Raw genomic sequence first — 14,548 nt, forward strand, 5'->3', positions numbered from 1 at the left:
AAAAACAACTGACTGTATTAATGAAATATAAGATTAACACATTTAACACCTAACAAAGTAAGTTTCTGTTAGTTACAGTCAGAGAAAAACTGGTTCTACATTTCTCTTGGTGTTTTTTACACCAGTAATAACAATTTATTACTTTCAAATGGAAATTAATGTTATGAAAAATAATAGCAACCTTTTTTTACATACATATTTCCAGTAACTCTTGTGCAATTTAAAACTGATGAACTTATTACATACGATGTAGAAATAGGCAGACTTTCTTTTTCAGTTTACATGTAGAATAAAAGTTTGGAAGAAATGCAGAGAAAATTAGACTAATAAAATACTAGGAACCCAACATGGTGTGAAGTAGGAAAAATGCCAACAATAATCACATCTCATACACTGGCTTTCTCTAAGTCATCAAAGTTAAACAACATGCTATTTATTAATGATCATAAAATTCATTCTAAGAAAAAAGTAACTGAGTAGTGAAATCAAGTGATTAAATCTCTTCTCTTAACATTTTTATTTGGCGTAAAATAAACATCTTGCCATAAGATTGTTCATGTTTTAAATTTGAAAACGTATCATGTAACATCTGTGCAACAACTTAAGAGAAAGACAAACATAAATGTTTTAATTATTGTGACTGGCTTATCGTAAACATTGTTGAAGGACAGGCAATAACGATGCTGTATTTCATAACAGATGAGACACGTTTTCATTTATTTAGATATGTTAATTTGCAGAACACCAAGTACTGGATGACTGAAAATCATCTTTGGATGTTTGAGTGATAACTTCACAATGAGCAAATTGATGTATGGTGGGTTGTTTCTGGTAGTTGTGTAGTGAGACCAGTATTTGACTATACTGGCAATACAGAAATATACTGTATAATTTTTCAAGAATTTACGTTCAGTCAACAGATCATGAAGAAGAGTACAGCTTTTTCCAATAAGACGATGCAAAAATTGGACCTCCCACATCAATGATTCACAAGTACATGTTTGTGATGCTTTTAAGAAGAACATACTATCTGATGGTGATGGGGACCATGTTTCCCAGACTTGTCTAGTTGCGATTTTTTTCCTTTGGGATTACTTCAGGGATAAAGTTTATGAATCGATAGTGTGGGGATTCAATCCCCACACTATCGATTCATAAACTTTATTTATGAACTGAAAGCAAACATTCAATAAAAAATTGATGGCAATGGCAATAATATTTTGTGTCGGGCGACTCTCAATATGATCACTCAAGAACAAAATTGCATCACTTTGCAGGGCAGTCACTTCAAATAATGTTTGTAAAAATGTGGTAAATATGTAAACTTATGTTTACATATATTAATAATATTAATAATTATTAATAATAATATTATTAATAATTAATAATTAATATATATTAATTTATGTTTTGATTGCCTACATAAAATATTACATGTTGCAACTGCGTTTAATCTGCTCACTTATACAGAGTGAGCAACTTAAAACCGATACCATTTTTAATAATTACATATATACATATGCAATTGTATAAATTAAATATTTGAGTATTTAAATTTATTGGGTATATGTCTGCACCTAACAGTGCTTGTCATGTATCTGCTCTACTAATCTGCAAGTTACATTTTACTCTTATACAACTTACGAATTCCAGTAACTGAATATTTTGTTCATTTTATAAATAGATTTATATCTAAGTTTGTAATTATTATTAAATATTTATTACGCTTATATATATTACTCCCTACCACACTCTCTACAAAAATTACACTGAACTGCAGTTGACGACTGCAAATCATGAAACCAAAACAATAGCAAGCATGTTCAGTATCAGTAAATGCATCCATTCTTAACAACACTGGTGACAATGATAACGGCCAAATTCAGTACTATTGAACTATGCGAGTTAAAACTTGATGTGTGCTGCTATGAAATGAGACCTCAACCAAATCTGTAAGTTATCTAAATTCATTTTTACATACTTTATAGTTGTGAAGTCCTTTTAGAATTACTCAGTATAACGTAATGACATAAAGTTTTTCAGTAAATTTTTTTTACTCATAAAAACCTGAATTAACACTATTTTTTTATTACTGCTTCTCTGGCTACTTTATAAAGAAAGAACTGTATGAAATGATATATTTCTAAAATATAGTAATACAATTTATGGTCAGATTAGGTCATCACAATGGACCAAGATAGCTAAGAACTTACAATGATTGAGAATTATTGTACCAAACAGTTCTTGTTCTACTAAACAAGTAGTAGCAAATAACAAAATAGTGAAAACTGGCAATAGCTAATAATTAATAAATGAATATTTAATTTCTTAAATAATATATTTATTATAAATAAAAATTTATAAAATTTTTAAATCAGTCCTTTAAAATCAGCAAATGATACAAAATACACCTAGTATTATCATATCAGTAAAGGGGCAGTAAAAAAAACAAGTAAAAACAAATCTCTATTGAATAATGCACTTTTTATAATAAAACAAAAAGAAAAAAATGAAAGAACATAGTACGATGGCCTGTGTAAATAATGCGAGTATAAATCATTAAAAATATAGTGCTTTCATTTTCATTCAACTGGATTTAATTTTAAGAACCAATATAGATTTGTAACATGAACATCATAGTTGGTAAAAGAAAATCCAACTTATGACAATGTTTCAGCTAGTGCTGTAATTATTACATAGTTATGAAATTTTTATAATATAAAAAAAAATTAGAAATAACTGCAAAAAAAAAATTGAAGAATCAAATTGATAATTAAGATTAAAATAATGAAGAGAAACAACTTAATTTCATCATCAATAAGTGTCTAATTTTTCCACTAAAAGTAAAACATTCATAAAAAAAGTACAGAAAAACTGCAAACAAACTATACAAATTATTGTAATAAAAATTTGTCCTTTCTGAATATAACACACTATAATGACAAACATTATCATAACATCCTTTGCAAAAGTGAAACAAAAAAAACACTCAAAAACACAGGTATAGCAAGCGGGAAAGATCTACTTCACCCGTATATCTCCAGATAGCCACTGTTAATTTAATTTTAATATACACTGTTAACCAATTTTAACAAGAATTAAAATATTATTTTAATATTTAAATAGATTTACATAAAGAAAACATTGGTTAATTATATTTCATTAATTCAATTTGTCAAAAAAAAAGATGTTAAATGTGGAATTACAGTACCCTAAATGAAATCTAGGATATATAGTTATTATTGGCAAAAGGAATAAATTAATCCATCGAATAAAACAAATTAATACTGAATATACTTCACTACTTATAGCACAACTTAAAATCAAATGAAACATAAATAAAATTACATCATGAAAAAATGACACTCATCTTAAAAACTGACAAATCTTCTTTACAATTAAATTACAATAATTATAATAATAGAAAAACAACTAATCAATTGTAATAGAATCAACAGTTTCATTAGGTTTACGTCTTTTAACAGCTTCATTAGAATTATTTTTAAAAATATTACCATCACATACTTCAACATATTCACTCGTATCATCTTCATTATGTCTGATCAGTGGATCATCTGCAGCAGAATAACTATCAACGGTTATGAAAGTATCTTCTTCTGCTTCATTATTGTCACCTACTTCTACACCTTCCTCTTCTTCATTTTCTACATTAACTTCTTCATCGCTATCATCATTACTACCATTGTCCTCATTACCTTCTTCCATAAGTTCTGTCTGATCATTTGTAAAATCTTGTTTAATACCTGTGATTGGTACCGCTGTTCTTAACAAGCCTACTTCCCAAAGACTAGTTGCAAATGACCACTGAAAAATATAATATAAAAATTATTATAATATATATAATTACAAAAATTATTATATACTAAAAATGAATGTATTAGGATCCTTATATACTAAAAATGAATTTATTAGGATCCTAAACTAAAATATGGTTGTACTTGACCCAATGTGAAGTACAATTTACTCTTGAAACTATTCTTACAATAATAAACTTCCTTGCCAGGATAACTAAAGAATGAATATTTCCTGTTGCCTGATGTCAAACATCAGTAAACCCACCAAAATACAGATGTTTAACTCTGCAAGTGACACTTTTTTCAATAAATACACTGACTTTAGAGTGAACATCATAGAGAAAGTAACTGACAAGAACTAACAGTTTTTATATATTCACATGTTTGCCTATTACTGAAAAAAAAAAACTAATAATGGGATCAATTACATTTTATTTTTTATCTTTTCCAAAAGGTTTTGATATATACAAAAGAAAATTTATTAAATTATCCTTTTTACAGAAAATATTTTTCTAATATATTTTCTTAAAATAAATAGTATTAAACAAAGGCAATAACCTGTATAAAAGAAATTACAAAATTAATTTTAAAAAATCACACTGAAGAATTTTTTTATATATTGAGTACAATTATCGCATTTCATACAATTGATTTATATTTTAATGATATGATATACAACCACACATGCATAATTTTATGCACACATTCAACATCACTGTATTAATATTATTCTGGTGTTTAGTTGACGAGTTAGTAAACTACTGTACTAAAATACAAAATGAGTACAAATTACAGCAATTTGCAGACAAAAAACAGTTCTCCAAGTTACATAGCCTAATAAAAATTGAAGACTGGGAAGAGAAACAAATTAAATGAACTGAACTAGGTAAGGAATTAACCTGAACTGATTATGAACAGTAATTTTTATTACTTATATATCTGTCATAGGCGAATTGAAAAATCAGGTTTATTTCAATGCGCCCAGCTAATTGAAAATTATAAATAAAATCTAAACTAACTTAACCTACACTTGCTTCACTCACTACCTAGGTTGGCGACAATAATGCAAATATTTCATATTTCATTTTCCGATTATGGCGCATTGCAATAAGCCTGATTTTTCAATTTGCCTATTATATATCCATATTGTAAAAATCAAAATACATTACAATAATTCCAATTACAAAAAGTATTAAAAAAAAAAAAATAAATAAATAGTATCAGACAGATACACCAATCTTTAATTGTCAGCATACTTATTTTCCCCTTATTTTCTTAATTCATGTTAAAGAAAGTGAAAATAAATGAAACCTTAGATTAGCTTAGATGTTAGGAGATCTGGTCTTATCCATTATACTTATTATGAGTAATTTTGTTCCCAAGTCAGTTAATATTTTGATAGTTCTTTGTTCGGTACATAGGGATTAAATAATATAGTGGTTTTAATGACAAACATTGAAGAATACTATTCTTACAATGATCATAAATTGCACACAAAAAAGCCACAACTTTTATAATGATAACATACAATATGGTTCATTACAAACTTTAAATAATCCTCTAATTCTTTGTGTTGTAAAATGTGCACAAAGTATCTGGATTTATCAATACAAATACTTTGATCTATTGACAGATATATCATCTATAGTCACATCTGGTATTACAACAAAGGTATCAGAAGCAAATCTACATTATGAATTTTAAAATTAGAATTAGTTTTTTACTTCCTTGTACAATAAGTAAGATAAGTATTGTGATCACGAACAATTTTGGTTTTCAGAACATAAATATCCATTTTGACTAGTTTCAGCATGACATATGTATATTGCATAACCATTAGCCGTATGATGTAGAAATTTTGGATTTAGGACTGCTGTAACATCTAGTTGTCCACCTCCCCTTTTGATTGCAATTGAATGAACCAAAAGTGTCTAAAAAAAGCCCAAAAAATTTGATTTTGGGCTTTTTCTAAACTGCAGTAATAAGCCGTCATTGAGAGCTTTTCAACGATATATCATAAGTAGTTCTTATTTTCATTGATTCCAGAGTTATAGCCACATAAAATTTTAATTAATGAAATATTTGCATCTTACAAGGGAAAGGCACATTGGTACAAATCAGACTTAATCTCCATTTTTAAAAAATTTAAATATACTGATTTATTAATAACATAAATTTTGTTTCCTAACATACGAAACACGATTTTAATCTGTTTTTTGATGCTGAAAACTAATAAAAACTCAGAATTTTTCTATCACCCACCATTTTTTTAAAATGTTTAAATTTTAATTAAAGGATATTTTCATTTTTCAATGTATAGTTAGCATTTTAAGCTCCTATATTATGTTAGCTCATTTTTTATTGTTTAACTTTGCTAACATAATTGGTAAGCTATAAATAAACAATACTAGATAAAGAATTAAATCATATCATAGTCACATATTATGACATATCTAATACTGAAAAGTGAGCCTTCATGGACTAGATTAATCATGTCTATGCAGGTGAAAACATGTAGCTGAAAACACAGTTGTGTTGTTTGTATTAAGCTCTAAATTTAGGAATGAATTAATTTTGTTGTCTTATTGCTGTCCTAAGTTTGTTAACAGTGCAGTGTCATAATGCCTTAAAATTGTGTAAATGATATGGATGCCTTTTATTATGTATGTGGTGAGTTTACTGTAAAATCAAATGGAAAAAACATTACACCTTTAATTAATAAAGCATATCATTTGTACTTTCAGTGCAAAATTGGTGTTCAGGATAAGATGTGGGCCCCTCATATAGAATGCACTAATTGTTCTGTACATTTAAGATGGTTGAAAGGTACACAGAAGGCTTTGCCATTTGGTAAACCAAAGGATCATGTAACCGATTGTTACTTTTGTTTAACAAGTATGTCTGGAATTTCTAAAAAATCTAAACATACTGTAAAATATCATCCTTCATTGCGATCTGCAATCAGGCCTGTACCTCAAAGTGAAATTATTCCAGTTCCTGAACCACCTGTGAATGGATGTTTCGAAAGCAGCGATGAAGAATAAGGCAGTACTGAAGAAGAAAACAATGATTTTGATTTTGAATTATCTCCCAATAAGCCACATTTTATATCACAAAGTGAATTAAATGATTTGGTTAGAGATTTAAATTTATCAGAAAATCAAGCTGAACTGTTATGATCAAGACTGCAGGGTTGGAATTTACTTCAAAACATACAAAAATTTCAGGCTTTTTTCAAGCCGACAAAAAGAACTTTCTCAGTACTTTATTGATGAAAATAATTTGGTTTATTGTACAAATATTGATGAGCTTATGTTACACTTAGGACAAATTTATAAACCTTAGGACTGGCGCCTTTTCATAGATTCGTCCAAGTATAGTCTAAAGTTGTTCTACTACATAATGGTAACAATTATCCTTCAATATCAAACGCTTATGATATTAATTTGAAAGAGACATAACATATGATGTGAAGAAAGGCATTCTTGAAAAAAATAAATTATAAAAAACATAGCTGGAAAATATGTTGTGATTTGGAAGTTATAGCTATTTTGTTAGGCATGCAGTTAGGCTATACTAAGTACATGTGTTTTCTTTGTGAATGGGAAGCTGAGCTAGGGATAAACATTGTGTTACCAAAGAGTGGAAGAAACGAGACAACTTTACTCCAAATGGGAAAAATATTATTTATTAGCTCTTGGTTGAACTCAAACAAATACTTTAACTCTCTCTCCATACCAAGCTAGGACTAATGAAAAATTTTGTATAAGCAATGAAGTAGGATAGACCCGCTTTTTTGTACATCAGGCAGAAATTTCTGATTGCAAGTGAAGGAAAAATTAAAGAAGGAATACTTCTTGGTCCTAAAATAAGAAAGTTCATCAAAGATGACGTATTTAACTCAATTTTAAATAATGTAGAAAAAGTAGCTTGGGCTTCATTTGAAGAGTTTGCACAAATTTTAACAGCAAACAAAATTCCAACAATTACCATGATATTGTAATTCAACTTCTTACTTCATCAGAGCTATGGGGTGTAATATGTCTTAGAAAACACATTTCCTTCACTCACATCTGGATTTTTTCCAGACAACCTCGAAGATGTAAGTGATGAACACAGTGAACGTTTCCACCAAGACATTTCAATGATGAAAAGCTGCTATAAAGGAAAATGTAATAATACCATGCTAGCCGATTACTGTTGGACATTAATTCAGGATGTGCCTGAAGCTATTTATAAAAGAAAAGAATCAGCAAAATCATTCTAGCACAGGTATGGCCATGCAAAATTACAAATTTTTCAGATTTTTACTATATATTTCCTTTTTTTTTTTTTGAAGTATAATTTATTAAAAACTAAGGGTGATAGAAAATTTGTATTTATAGATCTGTAATATATAAAAAAAAGCTATTCATGAAATGGTATCACACTTAAAGAAACAATAAAAAAATGTTTTTTATCTATCAGTGTAATTATTAAACTCTGATTGTAAAAAAAAAATTACTATAAATAATAATTCAATAATAATAATAACAAAAAAATAATGAAAAAATATCAGAAGTTATTATTGAAATAAAATTTTATGTCCTTTTCATTTTAAAAAAATGTGCATATGTAATTTAATATGCATACAAGAAAGTTACGTGGTGTCTACATCAGATTTTTTCACAAGGGGATGAATATGGTATAAATTCGTTTTTATAAAACTTTACTGTTGTTTTTTGGTTATACCATCTCTTAGCAACTGATAAAAACTTGACAGACCTAGTTGTCTTAAAAAAAGGAGAGTGGTTTTAGGTGCAAATAATGCCTATTTCTTCATTTTCTGAGTACATACTACATTTTGTAAAATTCGTAACTATATAGTTAGGCAGATAAACAATGATAGGTCTTGGTGTGCTATAGTCCCATCAGCTGCACCCATTTCTGACCCAATTCAGAAAATTGGATGCTTAGAAAATACATCAGCAATAAGAAAAGTTTATAGAGTGTAAATGAAGACACTTATGAACAATTTTTAATTATTTAAGAAGTACTAAATAATAAAATGTGAACATTTAGTAACTGCAACAGCATTTATATCAAAAATCCCTTCTATAACTAATATACATCCTAACAAAACAAGCTTAGAGCAGACCAGTGAAAATATTTGCAGTGAGTCAATATGACAAATATGTCTTCAGAATAATTTGATTTAAATACATTCATATTTTTAAGCATACATATTAGTGATTAGTGACTCAAATACACACATTTTATTTTTAAATTAACTGGTAATATGTATGTAGCTTTAGTTTCAATAACATCTGATAAATAAATAATCCATCTGAAAGGCCTTGATTAATAAGAAAAATATTTGGCACATTAAGATAGATAAAAAATGTGATAAAATAATTTGAGATCAATAAGAGTGAGTGACATAGTGAAAAGAACAGAAAACCATGATCTTAATTGAGCTGAATAGTCAAAGTGTAGAAATAAAATGAAATAAAAAGCATAAACTTACCTTAGCCTCATTTCCTTTAATTGGTAATTTTTTTACTTTCATAAAATTCGGATAAGTTTTGCTCAGCATTTGAAATGCAGTAACACTTTCTTTAGGTACTTCTAAATATTCTTCCTCGTTTCCATGATACTCCAATGAATTGTTAATCGAATAATATAATAAATATTTATCATCTTCTTTTACTAATCTATTAAAATAGGAAAAAAAATAGTTGTGAAATAAATCTAAAAAAAACCTTAATTTAAATTTTTATAATTAATATTATATAATACAACTTGCTATTCGCTAAATCTTAAAATACTATCTCTCAAAGCTTATGGCTAAAAGATTGAAACAAACTCACTTGTAAGTAAACTAATTATTGCAACTCAATCCAAAAAAAAAAAACTAAATTTATTAATTTCCACCTCTAAGGACAGGAAGACTAAATAATATCACAACCTATTTTTGTTCGATATATGATGATAGAATACATCATATGCGCTTTTTTGAATTAAATATTGTAACTAATTTAATTTTATAATATATATTTTTTTAGAGGGACTTATTGAAAAAAAGGCGTAATACTGATTATTATTATTATGAGTATTTTTTTATATTATTGTTTTAAAATTGTAGACAAACCTTTACCTAAGAACATTTTTGATATTAGTATCACCATCAATTCATGCTTATTTTTTTTAGCTTACTTATGTAAACATGAGATAAATCTTGGTTACAATATGTAAGTTACTTGTAAACCCACTCTGTTTAAAATTCAAATATTACACATTTTATTTAATTATATATTTTTTTTAATTCTGAGAAGCTTACAAAAATTAATCTATTCTTTAGAAAATATATAAACTAGTTATAATTTTTCTACCATACTGATAGAACAGCATGAGCAGCAAGCAATTCTTAAAAAAAAAAACCCTAAATTTTACTGTATTCAATATTTTTCAAGAGAAGTTTTCACAATTTTCTTTTTAGAATTTTTAATAACATTTTTTTAATAGAGAGCATCACCTTGACTGATTTGGACCCAAGTAAGTTATTAAATAGACTCCATGATGAGAAAGGTCTAACAGAAATGATGAGGTTGTATTATCTATCCAATTTATAAGTTTCATTATTGCAAGTAGACATTTAGACAAGGTTTACAAGTACCTGGTTAAAAACAGTGTTTATAATAACAACAAAATATTATTTATTGCAAAATTATAGTATTTAACTTGTTTCACACAGGGTGATGTCAGTTAGGGAGCTTGTTGCATGACTATTTATTTAATATTGAAAAATTAGAATTTTTATTGCAAAATTAGCATTTATTATTGCATAATATAAATCTTATAATTTTTCAATAAGGGATAATACACTTTTTCACCATTTTATATAAATATTAAATGTAGGTTTAATATTTATATGGAGTTTAGAGGAAAGTAACCAAGAAAAAAAAGGAATGATTGTTTAAGGAAGAAAAATAGAGAAAGAAATGCTATGAATATTTCCACAGAAACTAAACAATAATATAGACTGTTATTAATATCCTAGTCATACAGGGAACAGATAGCAACACTGCTGGTATGAGCGGTCAGAAGCTAAGGCTGCTGTGTCATTCAGTTTTTTTATTATTTCTCCTAAGATTATCATTGGATTTGGTAAAAAATTTATATGGAAACACTGCGAAAGTATACTCTTTTGATTAAAAAATAAAAATTATGAAAATAGGTTTATTAATATCGAAGATACTGCCTAACATACACATGTATAAAAAAAGAGTCAAACTGAGAACCTCCTCCTTTTTTGAAGTTTTTTAATAAGTTTCTTCAAATACTCAGATGCAAGTCACACCAAGATAATTAAGTTTTTTTTAAACAAAAATTAGCTACTTTAATAACTAAACAGCTAATTTTAGTTAAAAAAAAATTTACTTCTTACATAAACAAGAACAAAACATTGTATGTTATACTATAATTTAAATTTATTGTTCACATTTATACACACAATTAAAAATAATTGTATTAATTAATTTTTTATGTTTATTGTGTATCATTCAGTACATTGTTCACCCAAATGATAACATCTATTCCAATCATATTATTAGAAACACTCCACTTTTTAAAAATCTTCTAGTAATATCATGCAGATTGCTGCACCATAGTATTAATATCCATCTGATAAGTAGGAATTAAGGCATGATTCCCTAACAACCATCGACCATTGAATAAATGATGTAGTTTACCTTCAAATGGCTTGCTTACTGTGACGTTCAATATCTGTACTTACCTCCTAACTAATCATCCTGTGAATGTACTAAAATAGTATTGTGCAATTTATCTTGTAATATAAAACAATAATAAAACACAACGCATTCAATTATTCAATTTAGGGCTTCTCTTCAAACCCAGAGGGCAATCTTTGTATAAATAATAACAAGTAATTATCATTCTGGGTGAAATGAACTTTTGAATATTTAATATTCTGCTGTAGTTTCTATTATTTTTAATTTTGAAGATGTGTTGCATTTACAGAAGTCCTTCAGTTCAATCATACATTTGCAGACCCTTTTATTCTATTTCCATAAATGCCCAAAATTTTGGCCCAATGAAAACCTTTCTTGTCAGATTAGCATTTAGAATATCATTTATTCTTTCTTCAACACTGAACACTGGCTTTATCAACACTATACGTTCTGCATTGCTTATTACCATTACTTTATGCGGTTTTTTTTATATTTACACAGATGAACTCTCTTCTATCTTCACAAAACACTCTGGGATAAAAGAAGATTCAATGAAAATCTTTAAAGACAAGATAAAACAATAAAATGCCCATTAAACAACAAATTAATTATTAAGACTATAAATATAATACACAGAAACAAGTTGGATATGAGCATTAGAGCAACAACTATGATCAAATACAATTTCACATGCACACACATACAAGTAAGTGCCTAAATAAAGGACTTCAATTTATTAATAGGTGATTGTTAGCTATCTTTTTCATCTCCCTCCTTCTTCATATTTAAAATGATTTTATTACAACTCTGATAAAACTGAAAGTGCACAATAAAAGAATCAGAAAAATTGCATTTTGGGATAAAAATGCAATTTGTAATTGTAATTAAGCTTTAATTTAAAAATTCCAGAAATTCAAACAAAATGTATAATAAGTTATATAAATGACTGCAGAGCGTTGGAAAAAGATCAAAGTGTGACAAAAATAATAGAGATATAAAGTAATGTAATCATTAACATAAAGTTTACCCAAATCTTAAGTTAAAATACGATTAACTCACCGGTATATTCCTGGATTAACTAAACAGACAGAAGTTTCCAGCTGCAATTGAACCACATTAACATTTTTAACATCATTATCTAATCTTGTCCTGTTGTTGAACACCATACAGTTCTTCTCTTCTATAAAAACAGAAATGTAACTATCAGTAAGAGATCAGGATTTCATTAGGAAAGCAGTAGATCAAGTTAGGAAGTCTGATCTGAAGTCTTGAATTAATTCTTAAATGTTATTTAATATTTCTATAATCTTAATTTTGAATTGCCAATGTAGCTATTAGAATCCATGATTGTATTGGAAACAACTTAAAAAACATGTGCTAAAAACACATTACACAATTTATGAAATTTCAATTCCCCAAAGATAAAAAACATTTACTTAAAAAAGCTGACAACACATTGTAGGACTTTCCTATCATGTGGCTTATTCTGATGCATGGCTTACATACACAACTTAATTTAAAAAAATTGTCATTTTATTTAAATACAATATTTTTGTTTATTTAATTCAATGATTCTATCTAAAGCGCATGCGCATATCATGTTTCATTCATGCGGGTGAGGTGGTAAACTTCTCAAAGATGGTAATTCTCAGAAACAAATGGAAGCGGCTGAAAAAGAAGCCTGGGGAGCCTTTAAAAACATAATAACCAGGTTTCTGGCCAATAAGAAGGATCCAAACTTCAAATCGATGATTGAGAACATGCTGCAGAAGTACGAAAATTTAGGCTATTCCATGAGTTTGAAGGTTCACTTTCTAAATTCACATGTGGGCTATTTTCCTGAAAATCTGGGTACCGTTAGCAAAGAGATGGGCTAGAGACTTCATCAGAACTTGAAAGGAGGTATCAAGGGAAATGAACTACTACGATGAAGGCAGAGTATTGCTGGATGTTACACCAAGATGAACCCTACAGAGAACATAGAAGGAAAACCATGAAGCAGAGTATATAAGCCGTCCAATGAAATTTCAACATATGGAATAAAATTGTAAGTATTTTACATACTTCATCATTAAAGGTGGGTGAAGAGGCAGAGTGGTTTCCAAAGGCATGATGTACCTCATAAAAATTAATTAAATAGATTAAATGAAAAATGCACTATAATAGAAATTGTGCTTATTTTGTGGCAATTTTCATTAGAGATTAAGGGATCAATGAGAACAATAAGAATGCATAGTATAAGCCAAATAAGTGAATAAATTATATTAATTTATTATGCACAAAGTTTTATATTTATTTTATTGTATCACATTATCGCAATTTTTAACTTTAAAATTTTGAAATCTGTGATTTTCAAAAAATCCTGACGTGATGGAAAAAATTATTATTTTCGGATTCAGTGCTAAAAAATATATAACAATCAATTATCTAAAACTAAAAAGCAAAACCATTGCAGGCTTGTATTATTAATATCTACAATTCTATTTTCTATTTTACTTGATTTATTCAAAATTTTCATCGATTGGTAAAATTTTATTACGTTACAGCTGTCTTACACCATTTACTAAATGACTTGTAATGGAAGTGATGCTTTGCTCAAAAGGTCATTGTGATAAATGGGTTTCATATATTTTAAAGAATGTTATTTTTATTGGGTTTACTAGTCCACATTTCGTTTTATTAATACATAAGATAGTTCATATATATTTTGATAATTTTGTTTTAAAGTATAATACTTAAAAGAGAGTATTACTTCGAAGATGACAAGGATCAATAGCTCTGAAGCCCTAAAAATTTAGAGCAGCAGAGGTGAGATGTGAAGCTTTTTTTGGGAGGGTAGTTGAATATACAGTGGGAGAGGTCAGTTTTCTATGTAGAATGGTGGGAAGTATATTATAAAACATATTTCAATTGTAACATAAAAACATGACTTATTGGCAATATTCAAATAGATGTTGATTGTAAGATATATTTATACAATAAATAATATTGATATTACTTATG

The 14,548-nt window shown here is 27.7% G+C and overlaps 1 protein-coding gene across 4 annotated transcripts in view; it reads right to left on the bottom strand.

The window, feature by feature from the left end:
• Positions 1-3,004: 3,004 nt before the first annotated feature.
• The window catches only part of NO66 (Bifunctional lysine-specific demethylase and histidyl-hydroxylase NO66), a 41,419-nt gene continuing 29,875 nt past the window's right edge, over positions 3,005-14,548 (bottom strand). For all 4 annotated transcript variants that reach the window (XM_075376919.1, XM_075376920.1, XM_075376922.1 and 1 more), the window contains exons 7-9: positions 12,605-12,725; positions 9,322-9,508; positions 3,005-3,825 (exon numbers count right to left, since the gene is read on the bottom strand). In XM_075376919.1, coding sequence (XP_075233034.1) covers positions 3,433-3,825; positions 9,322-9,508; positions 12,605-12,725 — 701 coding nt within the window. In that variant the 3' untranslated portion in view covers positions 3,005-3,432. The remainder of the gene's footprint in view (positions 3,826-9,321; positions 9,509-12,604; positions 12,726-14,548) is intronic.

This window comes from Lycorma delicatula, chromosome 10 (assembly GCF_047948215.1).
Source record: "Lycorma delicatula isolate Av1 chromosome 10, ASM4794821v1, whole genome shotgun sequence".
NCBI lineage: Eukaryota > Metazoa > Arthropoda > Insecta > Hemiptera > Fulgoridae > Lycorma > Lycorma delicatula.